Source organism: Beta vulgaris, chromosome 3, assembly GCF_026745355.1.
Source record: "Beta vulgaris subsp. vulgaris cultivar EL10 chromosome 3, EL10.2, whole genome shotgun sequence".
Classification (NCBI taxonomy): domain Eukaryota; kingdom Viridiplantae; phylum Streptophyta; class Magnoliopsida; order Caryophyllales; family Amaranthaceae; genus Beta; species Beta vulgaris.
The window spans coordinates 45,547,682-45,572,818 of record NC_079204.1 but is presented as its reverse complement, the minus strand read 5'-3'; the positions used below and the strand labels follow the sequence as shown (position 1 = coordinate 45,572,818).

The 25,137-nt window shown below is 35.5% G+C and overlaps 1 protein-coding gene across 1 annotated transcript; it reads right to left on the bottom strand.

The window, feature by feature from the left end:
* Positions 1-958: 958 nt before the first annotated feature.
* Positions 959-25,137, bottom strand: LOC125495712 (uncharacterized). The gene is made up of 2 exons (XM_048640512.1): positions 24,518-25,137; positions 959-1,214 (listed from the first exon to the last, which is right to left on the bottom strand). The coding sequence occupies exons 1-2, from the start codon at positions 25,135-25,137 to the stop codon at positions 959-961; spliced, it is 876 nt and encodes a 291-aa protein (XP_048496469.1).

Below are 25,137 nucleotides of genomic sequence, written 5' to 3'. Positions count from 1 at the left end.
AGGCTTAACCAGCTCATCCCAAGAATAACATCTATGTCTCCCAAATTAAACTCTATTAAATCAAACGGAAATACACAGTCTCCCATCTTTAGAGGCAAACTTTTAAACAATTTGGTACACCTTATGATCTCCCCAGTACGTATACTGATAGGTAAGTCAATTTCTTCATAATCTACTAACCCCATACGCTTAAGGACAGATGAAGACACAAAAGAATAAGTCACCCCCGAATCAAACAATGTTTTAACAAGGACAGAGTTACTAGAACAAGTGCCAGAAACTACATCAGCAGATCTTTCAGCTTCATTGCGACTCATCACATACAATTTACCTGCAGATAGTGATGGCCACTCGTGCGGGTTGGGCGGGCCGGACCATGGGCCGTAGTGGGCTGGGTTGAGATTTTACGGTCCAAGACCGGACCGTGAAATTCATGGGTTCGCGGGCTGAAAAATCTTGGCCCACACCGGTCTGTTACCTGTTTTAACGGTACATGGGTATGGTGGGCTGGACCGGGCTGACGGACCGGCATGAGAATTTTTTTTTCAAAATTATTTAATCATTGAAGTAAGAACATTCCCAACACGTGCCCAAAATAAATTTTTGCTCACTCGAATAAATAAATATTGACCTTTTATTCCTCTAAAAGAGTATTATTAAATAATTGTTGTAACTATAACATTATATTTTTTCTAAAAACAAAGGTACAATAAAATAAAACTAATCACAGTTGGCCAACTATCCAACATCATTATATTATATTACTATTTTTTTCTTTAACATACATACATAAATTGTGATCTAAGGTGCAACATTATCATTCTTGTCCTTAGATTCCTTGTACCATTCAGACGTGAAGATCTCATCTTCAAACTCATCTATGTCTTTAGTGTTAATAGTAGACATATTTCTTAGGTCTTTTGGATCTTATTGTAGGTTGAGGCTCGTCCTCCTCTGGTTATGAATCACTTTCAAACCTGCAGGCAGCATGGTAAATATCGAATATGGTATATCCTCTAGCACGGTCAAACTCCACAATGAGCTCATCATCATTGTCCATACCTACTCTTAGTATATTACGTATAATATATTCTAGGCTGGTGTAATTATTATTGCCAGGTTCATTAATACCACCACCTTCATCATCACTGATTACAATAGGATTTTGAAAGGTTTCTACTCTTTTACCTTGCCGGGCAGACATGGTTAGGGATCTACAACAAATAAACATTATCCAATAGATATATTTAGTACTCTCCCTGAACACAATTCCCAACAATAAACAATAATTTGCTACCACCAACAACACATGCACAAAATATAAACAATTAGTAAGAAAGAAATAATCATGCTAAACTAACTATTTAATGCAGGCATATAATATTTTTATCATATATGCCCTCTTGTACTACTCATTCTCACAATACAACAAATAAACTAAAAGTATTAAAATAATGAATAATAATAATTATAATTTTCGACCAAATAATAAATAAAATAATATAAACGTCGAACTCAACATAAATGAAGTTCCGAAAAAAATCGACAATATAAAAAAATTTCGACTTAAACAAATATTTTCATACCTTATATTTTCAGAAAAAAAAATAATCCGGTCAAAAAAATATTTCAAATCATAAAATAAAAAAAAATTCGGATCTTAATTTTTCCGAATAAAAATCTACTAGTGTTAACTTAAAATAATTATATGTTTCAAAAATTAATTTAAACACAACGAATATATAGGAGCTCAATTCTAAGAAATTCATTTAAATAACTAGCTAGTTAAGCGCCTAGATTTTTTTTTAAATAAATAACCTAAAGCTCTCAGATACCACTTTGTAACATCCCGATAATTGTCTCTTTTCCAAAAATACTTTTCAAATATAAAACTTAGAGAATCATCAAAGCATTATCGCCCGTGTGATAACGTATCGGCTTATTTAGAATTTTGCAGCGGAAGACATATAACTGAACTTTAGAATTGAAATATAATAAATAACGAAGTAACTTTAAAACCAAACAACATTATTAACTTTAACTTCAAACCAAACTTAAATGTAAATGTATCTACCAAAACAATAAAAACATCTACATGCTACACAAGCTCTCCATTCTCAAAACCCCATGATGCATCATCTGCACATCTATAGATGTCAATGCACTAGAAAAAAACTGATCACCAAGAATGGTTCATCACAGGATCAATAAGGCAAAACCATGATCAACACATACAAACAAAGCACGTAGTCAGAAAAGCTGAGTACTACATAATAATAAATAAACATTTCTAACATAATAGTAATAAATATTAAGAAGGGATAAATAACAACATAACAATCTGCAGATAACTTTTACTGAACTAAACTTTAACCACCTTTTTATTACTTTAATGGAATATTCATTGGACCGTATTGTCTAACTAAAAAATAGAATTCACCTAGGAAGAGGAACTACGGGCGCGACTCTGTATTCCATAATGACCCACGATATCGAGGAACCTTTTGACGGGTTCGGGTTGTTGAATTTATAACCAATACTCCAAATAAATTCCAGCAACTTTAAAATACTATAATTCCCTTCGACAATATTTAAAAGTTATTTGTATCATTAAAACTTCAATTACTTATACTCCCTAACATAGTACTATTATGCTAGTCATTAAAATCCATAAAACTCCATTAATAACAACCTTTCTATAATTCCAGCAACTTATAATTTTTTAAAACTCCCTTTAAACATCCTTAAACATGCTTAAATTCATAAGTTCAATCAATTTGATAGTTTATGACATGCTACAATGATTTTCCAATCTTTAATACCCTAAAAATTCATGCTTTGATAATTAAAATCCCAATTTAAACATAATAATCAAATCTGAATTTTTATTCTTTAAATACATAATTATATAATCATGATTCATCATTAAAACAGTAAATTAAAGCTTATAATCATTATTAGTACTAAAACAAATCATAAAAACATAATCTTTAACCAAAACTTGAGGAAGAAGAAAAGTAATCAAACCAACACAAGAAAGAGAACAAGGAAGAGGATCACCGGCCGTGGATCCAGCTCGCCGGCAGCCCAGAAGTGATCGACGATAGTGGCGGTGGTGCAGTTGCGGTATTTCTTGGTGAAGAAGAGAGCATTTCTTGAAAAAGAAGAAAGGAAGAAGGAAGAGGAAAAACACGTGAAAGGAGAGGGAGAATAGCTGGCCGATTTTCTTGAGTGGGAGGGAGAAGAGAGAAAATTTGTGTGGGTAAAATATTTGGGTTTAAGGTATTTATAGGTAAGCTTTTCTTTTGGGCTTAGGAAAAGGCAATTGGATTTTAAGTAGGATTGAATAATGAATAGGATTGATGAATGAACTCCTAACATTACTAGAAGTTCATTTTCCTAGTCTAATTAGTATTTAGGATCCTCAAGCCCATTTAAAATCCTTTTCAAATCCAAATAGTATTTCAAATATTTTTCAAGCCATGCCTTAACAAAATTATTTAAATTCCTTAAATCTTTAAAATATTTCCATTAGTACTTTCAAAATAGTCAACCTTGCTTTTAAATAAATAAATTATTTTAAACTAAATTATATATATAATCCATAAATTTAGGGAGGATTACTGTCTACCCCTCTTAAAAGAAGTTTCGTCCCGAAACTTGACACAAAATTCCCATATTCTGAAAATTTTGATCTAAATTTTCATTTGAGACATACTTGCGTTACTTCTTGAACACACTTTTCTATGCGGAGAATCTATTTATTTTGCACCAATATGTGCCAATCGCCAAAATAAGCATAAAAATGCATAAAAATCTCATTAAAATAGGTAAAAAGCGCGAAATTCTATCGCATTCTACCCCCATTAAAGAAAACGAGTTACCCCCTCATAACTCACCTCAAGGAACAAGTCTGGATATTTCTTCTTCATTTCATCTTCGGCTTCCCACGTTGCCTCTTCAGACTTGTGATTAGACCAAAGTTCTTTCACGATGTGGACGTCTTTATTGCGTGTACTATGCATTTTTCTGTCAAGAATCTTCACAGGTCTTTCCTCATATGTGAGGCTACTATCAATCTATATAGTCTCAAACTCCAAAACATGACGCTCATCAGGGATATATATATCGCTTGAGTTGGGAAATGTGGAACACATCATGCATTTTCTCAACCTCCATTGGCAATGCTAACCTATAGGCTACTTTCCTACTTCGCTCCAAAATCTCATATGGGCCTACATATTGGCCATTAACTTGCCCTTTTTTCCCAAATCTCATGACGTCCTTAGTTGGTGATACTTTCAAAAACACTTTATCACCTACTGCAAACTCATCTTCGCGTCTTTTTGAGTCGGCATAACTCTTTTGCCTATCTTGAGCAGCTTGAATTCTAGCCTGATCAGTTTGACATTTTTAACCGTTTCCTCAATAAACTATGTCCCCAAGACTATATTCTGACTAAAGTCATTCCATCAAATTGGACTCTACACTTCCGTGCATATAGTGCCTCAAAAGGTGTCATCTTAATGCTCGCATGATAGCTATTATTATAGAAAAACTCGATCAGGTCTAATTGGTCCTCCTAAGTACCTTGGAAATCAAATGCACACGCTCTCATCATATCCTTCGTGGTTTGGTTAGTCCTCTCAGTCTGACCATCAGTCGCAGGGTGAAAGGTTGTACTCATCTTTAATGTTGTCCCAAGATTTAATTGGACCTTTTTTCCAAAATTTCGAGAGGAATCGCGAATCACGATCAGAAATAATATCCCTTGGAACCCCATGCAATCTCACCGCATGCCTAATGTACGTCTTTGCAAGTTTCTTCTTTTTCCATGTCTCCTTAATAGTTATAAATACGACGGACTTCGTCAATCGGTGTACAATAACCCAAATTGTATCATTGTCACTCCTCGTCCTAGGCAAAGCAGTCACAAAATCCATAGAAATAGAATCCCACTTCCATCCAGGAACCTCTAAGGATTGAACCTTCCCCCATGGGTCTCTTATGATCTATCTTCACTTTTTGACAGGTTAGTACTTAGACACATATTGGGCTACCTCGCGCTTTATTTTTGGACAAAAATAGAGACCCTTACGGTCTTTGTACTACTTGTCACCACCAGGTTGCACATAATATGGAGTATTATGCCCTCATCTATAAGACATCTCTTAAAGTCATTACACTTTTGTGGTACACACCACCACTCCTTAAACCTCAAACTTCCATCATCATGGATCTTAAAGTCGGCTTCCTTACTTTGCTTTATTTTCTCCTTAATCTTATCTAGGTGCTCATCCCCAACTTGACCCTCTTTGATCTCGTCGAAAACTGACAACCCCAATGATAAAGCGCTCAGTCTTGCCTCACTTCCCCAGGATTTAAAATTTATAGGCTCAACCTTTACATATCTCGACGCAACTCCTCAGGGACAATCAAGGCATTCACGCTATGGCTCGACTTTCTAATCAAGGCATCGACGACAATATTCGCTTTCCCCTCATGATACTAGATGTCTAGGTTATAGTCTTTAATCAACTCAAACCATCTTCTCTGCCTCATTAAGGTCTTTCTGGGTGAAAATGTACTTCAAGATCTTATGGTTGGTAAATATTTTACAGGTTGCCCCATAAAGGAAATGTCTCCAAATCTTCAATGCAAACACTATGGCGGATAAAACTAGATCGTGGGTAGGATAATTAGCCTCATAAGATTTCAACTGACGCGACGCATATGCAATTACCTTCTCATTTGATAAGTGGATTTCTAACGCACTTTATGACCTCATTTTGGTTTATTTTGGTCCTCTTTATTCTCTTTTCTCCCCGCTTTTCTCTTCATTTTCCTTTCTACTTCCTCACTTGATCATTGATTGATCATAGTGACATTTTGCTAGATTTTTGATCTGTTTTGATCGAATTTTCTAGTACATATGCTTTCACCATGTTTTCTCGTGTTTTCATTGCAGGTATGACCCTTTTCGGGGTCGAGTATTGCGAGATATGACTTAAGGGGGCGAACTAGAGAAACCGAGGGAGCTTGAGGGCTTGGAGACACCCGCACACAATGATGCGCCCGCACTAGTTTCAAAGCCATTATTGCATAAAAAATAGAAGAGGATGGTGCTCCCACAACTCGTCCAGGTGTCCCTGCACCAAATTTTTTTAAAAAAAAATTCGAAAAACAGAGGTGCTCCCTCACCAAACCCGACTGGGCGAAAAAAAAAACGAGGTTCCTCGTTTCTTTTTTTCGGTTTCCACCTCTCTTCCTCTCATAATTTCAAAACACTCTCTCACTCACTCACTTTCTCTCTCTTCAAGCTTTCTAGATCCGGCCACCACACACGTTTTCCGGCGACCTCTGACCGACTTTCTCACCAGAATTTTCATCATCAATTTCATCTTTACAACACTCAAGAGGAATAAATTTGGGGATTTAGCAAGGTTTTGATTTCTAGGGTTTGAAATTTGGGGATTTTCATCTCCATGTTGGTAAAACTTCTTCTAATCCTTGTATTTTATCTATAATCTTGTTCTTTAGACTTTTAGTGTGTTTTTCTTTTTGATTGCATGCTTGTTTTTCCTCTGATTTTTTATTATTCATGTAATTTTCCCAATATTGTGTTGAACTCATAAGATTTCATGTTCTTTGTGCTATTTCATATTCTTTTGAATTTTTATGAAGTACATTGTATGATTAGCTAAGTGTTGTTGAGAATTCCGCACAACTTTTGGTCGGTTTGTTGAATTTATGTTGTGAAGCACCTTGTGAGTGTTGGAAAATCTTGGAGTAGCTCTAGTTCACTAGTAGAAAAAGTACGATTTGCAACGTCCCATTTGCGACGCATGAAAGGCAAAACGACGCAAAAACTTAATTTGCGTCGCATGCTATGAAGAGTGTGACGCAAAACATCGACTATATGTGTCGTACCCTATTGATGGAAGACGCATATATCTCATGTGCATCGGACCCTTAAGTCCATCCGACGCACATCGCTGCATCCAGGTGACAAAATTTGAAGCCTATCTGCGTCGCACTTAACTATTGTGCGTTGCAAAAGGCTAATTGTGTCGGACCCCTCGGCCCATCCGACGCAGATCATCCCGAAAAGCCCAACTCACTTTTTTAAACCTAGCACCTTCTAACGCACATCGTTGTATATCTCTCTCACCCTCAAACCCCTCTCTCTCTCTCTCTCTCACACCCTCAAACCCTAAAAGCACAGAAGACTCTCTCTCTCTCTCTCTCTCTCTCTCTCTCTCTCTCTCTCTCTCTCTCACCCTCTCTCTATCTCCTTGTCCTCAGGCGAACAGAGAACCACGAACAACGTTCTAGAACAACGAAGAATGAAATTATCTATTTAATTTGCCACCGCCATGGATGCTTGGCCATGTGCGACGCAAATGCTCTTTATCTGCGTCGCACCTTGCCAAGAATCTGGCGCAGATTGTTGCTGATGAGTGTTGCTTGCAGATCATGTGCGTCGGACGTTGCTTAATGTCCGACGCAAATAGACTATAATTTGCGTCGTATCCTAATCCGAAGCAGAACGTGTTTTATAATTTGCGTCGAGATCTGTGACGTCGGACCGAGGTCCAACGCAAATGGTTGTCCCAGGTCCGACGCAAATCGTTAATTCTGTACTAGTGGTTCTTGCTTGTTAGCAACTTTGTTGCTATTGATTGTGGGATTGTTAACTGGTAAATTATAGGATTAGTTTTTCTTTTTTTCTTTTTATTTTCTTTTGTGTGTGTTTCTTTGTGTGGGGAGTTTGTTTTGTTTTGTGCTTTTGAACCGGACCGTCACTAATTCTTCCCCGTTTGAAAATAAAACAAAAAAAAAAAAGTTGACCACCATGGGAAGGAACAGTAGCGAGGCATCATACTCTCGGTCTAAGAGAGCTAAGACAGGGTCCTCCTCACAAGGACCCTTTTCTAGCTCTAATCCCCGACCCATCTATCCTGCGAAGTTCCCCATTGCACCTCACCAGCAAATCTTCACAAGAATTTTCGAGCGCACACTTCGTCCCACGAAGTTCTACGACTACATTACCTGCGTTAACCTTAACATCGAATCGATGATAAGGGAGATGGCAGATAATCTAGGGCTGTCGAAATTCCTCACCGTCCATGAGCCCACTTATGATCAACTTACTCTTGAATTCTTGAGTACGTTGAACATAAGCCGGCAGCCGGACACGGTGTTTTAAGTATCCAATGTCGTCTTTTCAATCAAGTTAGAACACTCTCATTTGACGAATTCTGTGAAACCTTTGGGATGGATCCTAGTGCCCCTTGTGATGCCCCTTTAGGCACCATTTGGCAGGGGTACAACGAACAGGAATGGTGGGCCAAGATCACCAATGGCACCACTCCGTTTCGGACGAACTCGTCCAAAGCATCGGAGATTATCCATACCGCGCTCCATTACTTCCATAGGATGTTGGTTTATACCATCTTTCCTAAGCAGGAAGTCGGGCAATTGAGAAGAGAAGAGCTTGTGGTTCTTTGGTTGGCCACTGATAGGGCCCACCTTGGATCCTGAATTAATTTTGCCGATCTCTTCCTTAATCGATTGCAAGAGATTCGGGAGGGGACTACGGTATCCGGGGAGATTGTTTGTGGTGGAAGGATCACCCGGATGGCATCTTACCTCGGGTTGGACGAGGACCTGGCTCGCTTGGAAGCTAGAGTGCCTTCTGTTGGTAAGTCCAACCTATTGGATGGTGCAACCCTGCAGCAGAGAAATTTCTGCGGCATTACAGGAAGTTAAACCCTTGTGGGGGAGAGACCATATTGTTAAATGAACAACGAGTTCATCTGGAAACCCCCCACTAACTGTGAAAACCGTTGGCGGGTTCCCCCTTCCAATATCACCCCTCAGGACGTCCTTGATAGGACCTTCATTCAGTCCACCCCTATGGAGGGCATACCATGGGCTCCGATAGTTTTGAGGTCCGACCACCGCATTCCTGAGAGTTAGGTGAACAAACCTTCATCCTCCCAGTCATTCGATATGGGTTCCGTCATGGCGGCCATCGCCCAAATGCAGGCCTCTCAGGAGGCCAATCACCGTGCGGTTACTGCTAACCTTGCCGGTATCCGCTTTGACCTTGACCATGTGTCTAGGGTGGCTTGGCGAACTCACCTCGCCAATGTCCATTCCGGACACGAGCCCCCTTTCCCTAACCATCCCCACTACCCTCCTACCTTCAACCCTTGTGAAGGGCCATTTGAGGAGCCTCTTTTCCGTCCCTACCCCCACTACCCGTCTTACTTCCCTGACGGGTACTCCAGTGGGTATGTTCCTCCAGCCCCCCTCCCGATATGGGTGATGGTGGGTATTAGGTGCTATTCATTAACCCCCTCCCTCTCCCTCCTTTTGCAACTCCGAGCGCAGAGTTTCGCCTAAACTTGGGGCCCTTGCATGCATGCTTATGTATTTGGGAGTTTGAAGTCATCAGTGGTTAGTGATATACGGGTTCTATTGGTTTTCGATGTAATTCGGTGATTGGTCATATCCTGTTGGTCTAGTCTCTCCCCACCCCTGTTTCTTCTCTTTCATCTATACAACGTGTGTTTGATAGTTTGTTTTGGTAGTTTTTCCTTTCTTTGCTTTGCATAAAAAAATTTATAAAAAAAAATATTATTTTTCTTTTTAATATTTGTTTTTCTTCATTTAGGATAACTTGGTTGCATGCATGATTTGTGGCTTAAAGTGTTCGTAACTTGATTAGAAGACCTTCCCTACATTAGAATGATGGTTTTGGAAGCCCTGTTGTGACTTTAAGTGACTCTTGAGAACGATAACTTTTGCTAGAATCTTTTTGAAATTAGGCGAGTTGGATGATTAGATTGCCTTGCCCCTTGTGTGACGAATCCCGAAGTAGGGCCAAGAACCTCATAAGACTCATTCACAACCCTCACCATTGATCGCCTAACTTGTGACTTGCATTTTAGCTCCCCAAGATTGCATAAGACCGAGCCTTTAGAATAATGATTTAGGGCGGTTTTTTTGCTAGAAATAGGAGCTCCAAAGCCAAAAGCTTGTATACCGGCATAATATCCGCTTCTCAACCCACCTGAGCCTTTCTATCCTATTTTTTCTTAACCCTTATAATAAGTCATGGCCAAACTTTTCCCAAAGTGGAGTGCATGTCTAGTTTGTATTGAGTTGAGTTGAGTTGTTTTGATATTGAGTCTTGGTTGAAAGTGAATTAATATGCAAGTATGATTGCAAAAGCTAAAGAAAATTGCGAGAGGAACGGTAAAAGACTCCACTTACCCTTTTTGCACCACATTCCTAAATTATCATCCAACCCTTAACCTAGCCCCGTTATAACCTTAACAAAGTCCCTTTTGACTTCTAGATTGGACTTGGTCAATTTAGTAGTGGCGGGCGAGATTTTGTGCAAGTCATGATGAGGGTCATCAAAATGTGGTAGAGGCGAGCTATTATGGTTGAGCATCCCTATGGAGGAGTCAAACTCGGGACTTGAAAGTGGAGAAGAGTGAGAAATCACTCTTGGAAAGCCCTTTTTCAAACAGACTCGATTGATCGGTGGATTGAGTCCTTAGAGTCACTCTTGTGCTTCCTAATCATATTCCTTCTTGTGTTTGGTTGGTCTCCAAAATCTTGTTACAAACTCATTTAGCTTGCATGTCATGTTTGCGTGTAGAGCATGTAGGTTAGTTTGTTGCATGTTTCCTTTTTCTTTTTACTCCCTTTCTCCTCTTCTTTACTTCCTTCTCACTCTTGGTTTACTTGAGGACAAGGAAAACGCTAAGCTTGAGGGAGTTTGATAAGTGTGTTTCTAACACACTTTATCACCTCCTTTTGGTTTATTTTGGTCCTCTTTATTTTCTTTTCTCCCCTCTTTTCTCCTCATTTCCTTTTCTACTTCCTCACTTGATCATTGATTGATCATAGTGACATTTTGCTAGATTTTCGATATGTTTTGATCGAATTTCTAGTACATATGCTTTCACCATGTTTTCTCATGTTCTCATTACACGTATGACCCTTTTCGGGCCGAGTATTGCGAGATATGCCTTAAGGGGGCGAGCTAGAGAAACCGAAGGAGCTTGAGGTGCGCTTGGAGACACCGACACATAATGGTGCGCCCGCACATGCAAGTGGTGCACCCGCACCTTCAGCAGTTTCAGAGACAAAACACATACCACATTGGTGCACCCACACCCTTACAAAGGTGCGCCCGCACCATTTGACGAGAAATTCCAAGTTTGAGGCAGAAAGGTTAGGTGCGCCCGCACCTCATCTTAGTGCGCCCGCACCCTTAGTTTCCGGAAAGAAAAAAATCGTGGCTTCATTAAAATCGATAGTTTTGTTTTAGTTTGGAACTTATGCTTTATTTTAGATTTTAGAGAGTATTTTTTAGGGTTTATACTAGAGAGAAAAACACTTGAGTTTTACTGAGATTTGAGATTAATTAATCATAGTTTGTGATTCCGATAACATTCAAGGTACTTTTCATTCAATTTAATTTGAAGTTTCAGTTTTTATTTCATTCTTTTCGTGGTTGTTCTTGTTCTTCCTTGTTATTAGTTCTTCATTCTTATAGTCTCATAATTGTTATTTCTATTAGTTTAATTATCTCATAATCATGTTTAGTCTTAGATTAGTCATAGATTATATGTTTAATTGCTTAGAATCCATGATTAGTGAGTAGTTTATTATCTAGGCTTAGGTGAAAGTATGAATTAGGATTTTAAATGTTTTGATGATGTGATTTTGATGTTTTAAAGAAGTTTATGCATTGATCTTGGTGTTTTGAAACCTTGGGATAGATATTAATGATTTACGCTTTGGTATTTTGGAATCAAATGTTCTTAAATCGAATTTTGAACTTTTTAATCATCCCCAAGAATCAACTTAATTTCTAGGCCAAGATATTGGGTAGAAATTAAGGGGATCCTTCATTAGGGATTTTCCGAATTTGTTGAATCTCTTAATCAATTAACTAAAGACCATTCGAGAGAGGATTTAGTTGATTGATTAAGTGGTTACTCTTGAGGACCATTCGAGAAAGGACTCGAGTATTTTAGAGGAAAATTGAACCTTGCATAATCGTCTTCATTGCTTCACAATCGCATTAACAATCATTGTCCGTTCTTATTCATACTAGTAACCTTAACTCTAGTGTCTTCCTATTTGATTTAGTTTTAGTTTTTAGCTAGTCATAGTTGTTACCAAATCTTTTCAAACCGTACCCCCAAATACCCTTCAATTCACTACTACAAAAGAGCCTAAAGAGACCCCCTAAATTCTTATTTAGAGACCACATGAGAGGTGGTCTTTAGCTCACATGTCTCTAAGGATAAATAACCACTTATTGAGGGTGGTTTCTTAATTTGATAGAAGAGACCATTTTCTTAAAACAAGTGGTTATTTATGAATTTAAATATGAAAAAAAGAAGAAGGTTAAAACGCCATATTTTACAGATAGGTGGTCTTTTTTATCTTACAAAGAAATCATTTTTTATATATAGGTGGTCTTTTTAATCATTTTTGAAAACACCACATGAAGGAAAAAGGTGGTCTCTTTAAAGTTTTTTTTTTAAAAAAAAAATCCGACAATATTTCAAGAACACAATTAATCAAGAAAATGCATTTCCATTTTTCCAACATGATGAAATCTTTCTTAAACCGTTTGAATAAGATATTTGAATCATAATTTCAGGAATCATTTATAACAAAAATTCTAGCTTGTGCGGTATTAAAGGATGAAATTGTCTGTTCCATCAGACTAAACCTAAAAAATCTCAACTGAAGTATAATTTATATATTTATGATTTGAATTGCAAAATTTCTAAAGTTGGAAAATTTCTAGTTCTTTGGATCTTCTATTACTACGAATCAAAAGAAGTCGAGCAAAACAAACTCAATACCCGATCCGACAAAAACATAATTCAACAAACCAAAAGAACAAAAATCAACAATTGAAGATTACTGTAAAAAAAAATCAAATACCCTCGTTCGTACATACATACAAAATTCATCCATGAGTTTTACAATCAAGAAAAGAAAAACTAATTACAGATTTTAGGGATTCCACATCTGGGTGTTCCTTCTCATCCCTTATCACCATCGCTTCCTTCAAGCGACGGCCGATGAGTGAAGATCTTCGCCAATTAATTCCCTATGAGTCCATTCTGTGATATTATTTCGAATTATCTGAACAAACAAGACCGATTGCAAGCAGACACATATTGATCACAACTCTAAAAGATCTTGCTAACTTGTGAAACCATCAACTTTAAATTCAAGCTTGTTTTTGAGAGCTTTAAGGTTTGCACTATGCTACTGACTTCATCTAGAATGATGATGTAAAACTGAACCAACGTTTCCGTGTGCAGAAAACAGCGAAAACATGAATGAGAAGGAGGAAACTAAAACAGGAAAATATGTGATGATGATATGGGGTGCGAATGTGCGATCCTCTATTATAAGGAAAACCTTAGCAGGCCCTAGGTTTTCCTTATAATAGAATGCAATATAACCGACCCTCTAACCCAAAAAATATATATGCTAATGTTTTAATTAAGGAAAAATAACTGGTAAAAAAAGAACTAATTTTTAGAAGGAATCAATTTTTTTTAAAAAAAAGATTTAAAAACCAAAATAACCACTTGATAGGAATAAGAGGTTTCTTTCATATTTGAAATTTCTGAGGAGGTGTAAAAAGACCATCTTTTCAAAAAGTGGTCTATTCTATCATAGTATAAGAGACCTCTTCTCTAACAAATTAGGTGTGTTTTGCTAAAAAATCACCCATGTCATCAATGAGGTCTCTTATGGGTGATTCCTTTGCACATATTTGTAGTAGTGATTAGGTAGTCTAGACTTGATAGACTTTAATTATTAGTCCCTTTTTCTATGTGGATCGACCCTTGACTTGCCTTTAATTAGGTAGTCTAGACTTGAACGACACACTAAAAACCTCTTATCACCATTCTGCTATAACACACATCCCAACCATTCTTTCAAGCATCACTATACACCTCAAATCCTTTATTCCCATCAGGCGGGGTCAAAACAGGTGTGGAGGTTAAAGGTTCCTTCAAAATCTAAAAGGTTTCTTCACACTTCTCACTCCACTCAAACTTTGACTCTTTCTTCATGAAGTTGGTCATGGGCCTCGCTATATTCGATAAATCTCTCACAAATCTCCCATAATAGCCATCTAGACCTAGGAAACCTCTAATATCTGACACATTTTTTGGGGTTGGCCACTCACTCACAGCTTGGATCTTAGCAGGATCTACAGAGACCCCTTCCTTAGACACATATGACCCAAAAATGCTACTTTCTCCAAACGGAACTCACACTTAGAGAACTTAGAGAATCATCAAAGCGTTATCGCCCTTGTGATAACGTATAGGCTTATTCAGAATTTTGCAGCGAAACACGTATAATTGAACTTTAGAATTGAAATATGATAAATAACAAAGTAAATTTAAAACCAAACAACATTGTTAACTTTAATTTCAAACCAAACTAAAATGTAAATGTATCTATTAAAACAATAAACATCAATATGCTACACAAGCTCCCCATCCCCGAAACCCCGTGATCCAAAGTGCACACCTGTAGATGTCAATGCACTAGAAAAACTTATCACCAAGAATGGGTCATCACAGGATCAATAAGGCAAAACGATGATCAACACATACAAACAAAGCACGTAGTTAGAAAAGCTGAGTACTACATAATGATAAATAAACATTTTTAACATGATAGTAATAAATATTAAGAAGGGATAAATAACAACTTAACAATATAACTTTTACTGAACTAAACTTTAACAATCTTTTTATTACTTTAATGGAATATTCATGGGACCAAGTTGTCTAACTAAATAACAGCATTCATCTAGGAAGACGAAATATGGGCGCGACTCCGTATTCCATAATGACCCACGATATCGAGGAACCTTTTAAATAAGATAGGAACGGTAGTGATCAATCCAATTTCCAGAAAAAGTCATGGCACGACCACCATATACCCCAACTCCTGATTGTCCAACTTCAGACATGCACCAGTCTAAAGTTCATTAATATCCAAGTTTCACTTTACATGATTTACCAACTATTACTTGTTATGACACACAAACAATACAGATAATATATAATCAAACATTCACAACATTATTCCTTTTTATCTTAGGATTAAATAAGTGATCATACAACTTACAGCCCAAGATTAATTCATTCTTTAATCCAATCCTTCTTATTTGTTGAACCTAGCCAACAACCAGCTTACCTTACAAAGGTAGAAATTATCAACTTACCAAATAAGGCCTACAGTCCTTATAGAGTAGTGAAAATAATAATATAAGGAAACACATGATTCAATCATGATCCAACTTAATAAATATATTAATTCTCCCGTGTGAATTAATAAATAAAGTTCCCGACCAACATGCTTGCATCAATATTCCATATAAACATGATATTAATATCATAATTAAATCTCATACTTAACATGTTCGCAATGCAGGCATAAAACATGTGAAATCCAATTATAATAGCAATCATATATGAACTCACTTAGTTCATATACATGATACTACATAACTTTCCTTCCTAAAATCATGATACTACATCAAACAACACACAGGTATGTACATACCTTGTGTAGAGAAATTGATAGGTCACTTTTAACAACTTTAAAGTCGCCTACAATCTCCGCCTAAAACAACCAAAAGAATTTATAATCAATACTCCAAATAAATTTCAGCAACTTTAAAATACTTTAAATTTCCTTTAAAAATATTTAAAAGTTAATTTTATCATTAAAACTTCAATTACTTATACTCCCTAGCATAGTACTACTATAATTAAAATCCATAAAACTCCATTTTAAACACTCTTTCTAAAATTCCAGCAAGTTATAGTTTATTAAAACTCTCTTTAAACATACTTAAACATGCTTAAATTCATAAGTTTAATCAATTTCATAGTTTATAACATGCTATTATGATTTTTCAATCTTTAACATCCTAACAATCCATGCTTTGTTAATTAAAATCCCAATTTAAACATAATAATCTTTATATTCTTTCAATACATAATTTATATAATCATAGATTCATCATTAAAACAGTTAATTAAAGCTTTTAATCATAGTTAGTACTAAAACAAATCATAAAAACATAATGTTTAATCAAAACTTGAGGAAGAAGAAAAGTAATCAAACCAACACAAGAAAAAGAACAACAAAGAGGAACGCCGGTCGTGGAAGCAGCTCGCCGACAGTTGTAACACCCTTAAATTTTTCTCTTTTAGAAAATACATTTAAATATAAAACACTAGAGAAACTTGAGAGTATTATAGCCATGTAATAACGTTCAAGGCTTTCAGACTAACTACTTACTGAACTTTAACTAATGCAGCAAAAATAACTTAAATAACTTCTCTTTATTAATATAAACTTTATTGTACAACTATGACAATAATGGACATAAAGAAAATAAAACAACTGTACAACTCCTTGACTAATTATGATTCCTCACTGGCTCCCCCACATGAAGTATGCATCATATCAACCTGTAATATCTGCTCGTCAAAATAGGGTCATCACAGGGACAAAGCCATAAAACAAAACAAAACAAAACAAAAGCATGTCAGTAAAAATACTGAGTACATGTATATGCGGAATATTAAACACTTTATTTAATTAAACATTTCAATATTTAATTTCGAAGAACCTTTTTTGGATACTTGATAATATTTTTATAATATATAATATATAATCTTGATAAAAATCTTTTTCCTTACCTAGGTACTCCTAAAGTGTGCACACAATCCAAGTTTAGTATTCTTTATTGAGTTTATTACAAGGGGTTACTACCTTGTCCACATGACTTATACAAAAAGTACATGGGTAAATAATATAATGGCTACCATTCTTACTAATAAACAACAAGTCGTTGTCTGGGTAAATAATATTAATAGCTACCGTTCTTGGTAATAAATAACAAGTCGTTGCCTCTTTACAATTGCGATCATAGAAGATTATGTATCCAATAAAAATCCTTCTGACATAATCCTCCCTTAAAAAGAATAGTACTACTTATAAATTTAGTCATATAAAGACATAAATAAAATAACTTGCTTAAGAGGTAACTTTTGAAAAATAATAATGTTTCAAAAACACTCCTTTTAAAATAATATTTAGACATGAATTTGAATAAATCAAACTCCTTGTAAATTATATGAATATAGATTCAAAGATCAAACTTTATAATAATATTGAACTAAAGGCATGATTCGAGTGCATATTAAAATTAAAAACATTCAAACATGTTTATACATAACACATGTTGTTCAAAATAGCACTTATAAAAACATGGACTTCAATCCAAAATATTTTCCTAAAATATGATACTAAAGTAGCAAAATAACTATTAAAGATCTACATATACACGCACCTTGAAGATTAATAACTAATAAGGGAGAAGAGAAAGGATAGGATAAGAGAGATAGAGTTTAAACTTGAGAAAAAAGATGTATTTCTTAAATTTGGTGTGAAGAATATGATGGGTAGATACCCTTACTTATACTAGTTGGAAAGGTAGAATCGGAATAGGACTAGAAAACTAAAAGATAAATTTAGGGAAAAGATAAATTAAACTTGTCTAGCTAATATTTACGATTATCCAATTCTAAGATTAGGAAACAATATAAATTATCCCATAATACATAATTATAGAAGGTAAAATACTTAAAAGATAAACAAAAATAAAAGAGTAACCAAAACTTTATCAACGCCCTTAACAACGTGAGGTCATGTGCGCCGAAATCAATGTTTTGCTTTTTATATATATATTATTTTATTTTTTGAAATTTATTTAAATTTTTTTCCTTTTTTTTTAATCTTTTCTGATTTTCTTTTAAAAAATATCTTCAACTACTAAACTAACTACTTAGATTATAATTTGTAAATTTAGGTCTAATATTTAATTTGGACTAGAATCTATTTAAAAAACTCATAATATATTATAAAAGTCTATTTAAAACCTTTATAATTGATAATAAACCTTTTTAATAAATAAAATCCTTTTAAAAATTATAATTAATAACTTACTAAAAATACAGAGTATTACAGACTATCCCCCTTAAAAGAAGTTTGGTCCTCGTAACTTGAAGCAAGCAAGCAAGAAATAGAGCAAGTAATTCACATATATACCAATAATTTTCTATTAAAGTAAGTTGGCTCACTTAATAACTCATAAAATATGTCAAAATTAGGTCAAAAATAGTGTTCTAAATTAAAAGTGTGAAACTCTATCACACTCTACCTTCCTTAAAAGGAGTTACGCCCCCCGTAACTCGCTAAGGCTTAAAAGTTGACTTAAAATTATTTACCAACTTTGTAATACAAACAATATAAGAATTGTTGCTAGAAATGGAATAATAAAATCACTAGAGATATAAGACTTTCAAAAATATATTTTAAGCTTTGAAAAAAATTAACCTCTATTTCAAGGTATTAGAAATAATTGCCTTCAATAATAGATCAACATAATAAAGAAAATATTTGAATAAGTCCAAAGGTGTAGTTTATGACAAATTGAAAAGTTTATAAAATTTGAGTAGGAACATTTTCCAAATTCATAAAATAATAAAGAATTACAAATTGATAATAAGTAGCTGGAAAAAAGACTTGAGGCAAATTCAAATATATTATGAAAATGCTATAATATGTGAAAACAGAAGAATCTTATAAAACCTTTCGTAAGCTTTACTCGAAAATACAATATTCAAACAACTTTTTCTCTTTTGTTTGTAAAATACGTTTGCTTTCTCCTCAAAATTTAATCAGCTTCATATAACTCATGAAGGTCCACAATGAATATCATAAAAAAATTATATTTGATCCTACTTTATTACAAATCAAAATCAAATCAATTCATCATTATTCACAAGCAAAACTTGTTAGTATATATACTAACATAACATATACTTGAAGAAAATAGACTTCCTTACTGGCATTTAGGAGTCTCATTACATACAAGCTCCTCATTTCATTTCATTTCATACAAGATAAGAGAGAAAAAAAATTATATAATAGATCAAATTCTAAGAAAATCAGTGTCAAAGTCTCAATTTGATCATGTCTCAAGAAAATCAATTATCATAAACTGAATTTAGAATTATGCTTCGATAAAACAGAGTTCTCTTCAAGAGATAATCACAAGGTTAAAATAAATAGAACAAAATCATCCGACAAAAATATCTTTGCACATCAAATCAGGCAAAATCATAGAAGAATCATCCCGTAAATCCTCAATAAGTGAATGAATGTATGCAGAATTCGAACATCAAAATCAAAATTCACTCAACATAGAAACTATCACAAAACCCTAAAATAGTAAAGAACAGAAATCTGAAAAAATCCAAACACAAAGAGATCAAATCAAAATAGAGAAGATGCAACCAAAGATAATGGTGACCGCAGGGGTGGTTCGTCGGAGTGACAAAGGTTTGGTTTGGGGTGGAGGTTCATCGACGCATGTGGGTGAGGAGAGAGAGAGGGGTACTGTGAGAAAGAGGGGTTTCATGAAAAGAGAGGGAGATGGAGGAGAGAGAGATGGTCAGAGGTTTCATAACCACTGTTAATGGTGGAGGAGGGGATCTGGGTGGTGGTTTATGTAGTGGAGAGAGAAAGTGTTGGTGGTGCTGGGTGGTGGGGGTGATGTGTTGGGTGGTGGGGTGATGTTGAATAGGTGGAGGTGAAAAAGAAAAATAAAAAAAGCATTTTATCTTTTGTAGCAAGTCATTAACCTACTGGGACCAATTTTGTAAAAAATGATGCATAGTTGGGATCGTCCAGAAACTATCCTTAGTTGGGATTGAAAATGGCGGAATGTTCATAGTTGGGACTGTTCATATCACTTTTTCCTATGAACAATTCACCCAACTTTCAAACGCCCAATAAAATAAGGAAATTTTTTACTCCAATCAGAATACTTTCTAAGCACCTTCATGTCGTTGTCTCACATGGATCTACATTTAATACGATCATGCCTCAAAAAAACCCACAAAGAAAGCATACCTCACTAAGACATGAGTTATGAGATTGCTTTTGACAACCTTCACCCCAAAGGCACGATTTTTCCTGTAGGGCCTACACTAAAACCACCTCTTGAAAGTAAGTCTAAAAAGTAGAATCCAAGTCATACTGCAAGTATTATCAAGGTAAAGGATATCTAAAAAACCTCGTACAAGACATGATCGATGATGGGAGACTTCAAATTTCTCCTACTACAAAGACACCCCAGATTTAAGTTCACTTGTCACGCACAATGCGGGAGTAGATTTAGGATTTCATTTTCTGTCTCTTTCTTTTATTTGCCTAATCTTGTAACACCCTGAATTCTAATTAACATTATGAAGATAATTAATTAAATCATTAGTAGTACAACCTAGATAGTTGGCGCATTATCGTCGTACTTTTCAAAAGTACAACATTATTCGCCGTATGCCCGAAAAGGATACCACATTGTTTTTCTTACTCTTGAAATGTGTACCGCATTGGTCAGAGGCGTCCTACAAAACTATATATACTAGTTGCCAAGTTACACAATGATGATAATGCTCATAACTGATATTATAGGTTACACATGATGATGCTATTTCAAGATTTTATGTTTACGCAACAGATTTATGATAATTTTACGATATATTCTCTCCTCCCTGATTACAAATAACATGAGTTAAAAAGGAATTTACGATGTTAGGGTACTATGTTACTGAGCCTCGACTCATGACATTTTGTATTCCGTTTTAGGTACGCATGTGAAGATGGGATGACATAGCCGTGAGAAAATATTATCTTTTAACTATGACGGTTATATAATATAAGATCATTTACAATAGATTATGAAACTTTAGATGTGTTTAAGTTATTCATATATACCAAGATTAGATATAGTCATTATAACATGTTTAGTATTATAAAAGTATGTTTCCTTGTACCTTCTAGATGGGAGGTACGGCAGTGACGCTCCAACTAAACTAGGTCTTCAGTTGCTAATCAGTGAACTAAATAACCTAATAATAATGATTATAGGTAGGGGTGTTACAAGTCTACTATAAGATTTCTCTCTTATTGCATGTAATTATAATTTTCAATTAATAAATGAGTGTTCATTAATTTATTCTTTAACCTTGCATTAAATAAGCATAACGGAAATAATGATTGTCGTCTTAAAAGGAAATAAATTTCTAATTCTCGTGACTTCTCTAAATAAAGGGTAATGAATAAACTAGCATAAAAGAGATATTTCTCCCTTCACCATGACTAATTTCCCAATATTTATATCCCCTAAAACACATAATTTTCCTCTCCTTTTAACCTGCCTCATGTGAAGTGCAGTTGACAATAATTCAATGTAAAGGGCTAGCAAAAAAAAAATAGCAACAACAAACAACAAAAAGAAAAAAAAGAAGGCAAAAGCATAAAGAAAAAAAAGAAATCCAAAAAAAGAGACAAAAAAATGAAGCAAAGAAAAAAAAGAATGCGAAAAAATCGAAAAAAAAGAAGTGTTGCAAATAAGCCCATCAAGCTTTGTCAAATATACTTCTTTCAATGTCTTTAACCTTCAATCCAAAACCTTTAACTTTAAACAAAAGGCCTTGACCTTAATAACAAAAAATCGTTACAAGCTAGATCATACATATGTAATAAACCTTCTCATAAATAACCCATAACCACGTCACATCCCTATAAGCCATAAAAGACACACCAAAGCCACTAGGTCAAAAACCCACAAGGGCGACTTGGGCAAAAGTCAGGGCTACTTCCCATTCATTAGCCTAAACTACGAATGGTCTGATTATACTAAAGATACGTAGGAAATATCACCTTGAGTTACGACCGCTACAAACCAAACTTAACCTACATCAATGTCCATTCCTTTCAAAGACCTCTTTAGAATCAATGTCAAACTCATTGCAAATAGCTCCAAGCAAAATGGAAGGCCACCAAATAATTGCTAAGAGCTACGACTGGCCTGATTCCATCATGAATCTGTAAGCAACCTCTTTTCAGGCCCGACCATTTTAATTCAGAAAAATATTTTGTAAGGCTCACCTTGGCCCATGAGAAAAAGGCGATCGCAAAATCATGAATTTCCAATGCTCAACCCTACCTTTAGAACTAGATTGAGATTTGTCATTAGCCTACCATATTGCATGATACTTCATTACGACTCCGACAATCCTTATTCTTATCCCTTGTCGTTTTCTCAACTACATTATAAACTTCTAAGCCAACCTTAGCATAACCTTTCAACGCTCAGCTATAACCGCTCCTTATCATTCGAGTGTTCCTTTCTTTGGTCTTTATTGTCTTTTTCACCTTAGAACCCTATGTGGAATATTTGCTCGAAACTTCCCCTTAGTATGACGATATATCCTTAAAATCAAGCAATCAAGCCCAAACTGCATCAACTCCATCTTGTTGGGGGGCTTCATCATTGCTCCAAGCAGAAAATTATAGGCTCCAAGTGTAATTTGCTAAATACTTCATTACGAGTCCATACAGAAGATCATAACTCTAGGCATATTTTGATGACAACTTCATTATTAGTTCATAAAAAAAAACCGTGGACTTTAGGCCCACATGACAAAATAATATTTAGGGGCTCATTTAGGCCTATAGCGCACACAACTTAAAGCTTATACAAAGACTCAATCGGTAGCACGTCTTAAATCAGATATAGCTTACATGAGGCTTCCCATGTCTCCTCTTTCAAAAATAATTTTCTAAATGAAAAATTTAGCTTCTATAAGAACAGTAAAGCATCATATCATACCTCTACATTAGTATCATATCTTATTGCATTACAAATCTGCATTTTGTATCATACAAACTCTGTAGCATTACACACACACACACACACACACACACACACAACATGAGATTTAATCTTACAGTAATAGAGGTCACTCTTTAAAGGTCAAGTCATTTTCTATCCATAAACTAACACCCACATCATGGGGTATATGCATGTCCCATTATAGTTTACCTGCATACATGTGGTATTTGCATTTTACAAGTAACAAAATTGCATCCAATGTTAAACAACACTAAGTGGCTCATATTCCGCAAAGACATGCATGCCTCATAAAAGAATTGTTAGAAGGATCATATGCCAATCCACAAGACCTTAACAACGGTAAATACAACTTTACTTCCAAAGAAAATCGACAGTAGCAAATCCAGCAATAGTTCCAACGATATTGATTCCAAGGATATCGACAGTGGCAAATCCAACGTTAGTTCTAAAGATATGGATTCCAAGGATATCAACAGCGGCAAATCTAGCGCTATTTCTGAGGACATCTACGGGCCGAGACAATGAAAAATCTAGCGATAATATGGTTCGTATTACTGAAGACAAAAATAGCGGTCAAGTCTAGCGCTAATTTTTAGATCATCATCACCCCTGTAGTGGGACGAAGCTCTATATCGTCATGAGACGGACATAGTTCATATAGCCCTGGAGCAGAACGAAACTCTATACCGACATGAGCCGGACATAGCTCATGATATCCTTTTCTTTTTGTTTGTTTTTGCTAAGTAATTAATTCAAATAACACCAGAAAACAGTAACTACAACCTAGGCAAACTAATACATGAGCTGCCCAACTAGGTTGGCCCTCTCAAGAATCAGCTGCTTCGAAAAACTATACATCATTTTCATTCACTCAGAATTCTCTCTACCCACTGTTTCTCCCTAGAATTGATTTTCTGAGGCATTACAAACTTTAGCCTGAGTAGCATAGCTTGCTTCATAGGTTTTACTAGAGCTTCTGGTCTCCAAACTACATGATTCCACACAGCTTCATTTCTTGCCCACCATATGTTGTATACCAATCCAATAAATACAGCTGCTATGACTCTTTTCTGAAAACATGTTCTCCTACTCTTCTGGAGCAAGAACCATTGTCTATGTATCAATACTTGTATCGAAGCCAAATGCAACCATGTCTTGACCATCTCAAGGCATTGAATTGAATAGTTGCATTTAAAAAACAAGTGACTATGAGACTCTCCACCTGCATCACACAGTAAGCATTTATTTTCCTCCATGAGTCCTATTTTAACCAGCAAATCTGAGGTCCTCAACCTTTGATGCATTGCAAGCCAACAAATCATTCTATACTTAGGAATAGCCTACCTATTCCATACCAATTTGTCCTACTGAACCACATCACTGACTCCTATCATCTTCTGGTAAGTGCTTGAGATACTCAATCTTGTCAGGCTCTTGAGCTCCTGCCCACTATAATACCTATTCAACTCTGTCTTTACTTTGCAGACCTACTTCCAGTACCAACAACAATCAAGGGGTGGTTCATAGTCCCGCCAAACAGCTTCCTTAATGTAAACTCCATGGACCCACTTCACCCACAAATTATCTTGCTTTGTGACTATTGCCCATACATATTTAGCAATTGTAGCCCTAATCCATATCTTAACCTACCTTATCCCCAATCCCCCAGCTTGTTTAGGAGAGCAAAATTTTTCCCAGGAGATATTTCCAGGTCTAGCACTATAACAACTACCTGTCCACAGAAAGGCCCTACACAACTTCTCAATTTCCTTCAACACATATCTAGGAATTATGAAAATCTGAGCCCAATGCTGGTGAATGCTAATAAGCACATAATTAATAAGATTGAGCCTAGCAGTGTAGGAGAGTTTTCTACTACTCCAAACCTTGATTCTTGAACTCATCTTCTCAATTATTCCATTGCATTCACTAACTGAAATCTTCTTTGAACAAATTGGAACTCCCAGATACTTAAATGGAAGAGTGTTATGAGTGAATCCATACACTCTCTTGATTCTATCAATCACATCTGTATCCACCCCAGCTGTGTAAAACTCTGATTTTTGATCACTTATCTGCAGCCCAGATGAGTCTAAAAATAGTTTTACTGCCTGAAGCATTGTGTAAACAGCTGGGAATTTCCCATCATAGCATAAGATAATATCATCAGAAAAAATCATGTGAGATAGTTTGATATGCTTGCATCTTGGATGATAAGAGAATCTAGGGTGATTATCCAAAGTCCTCAGTATTCTTGTCAAGTAGTCCAT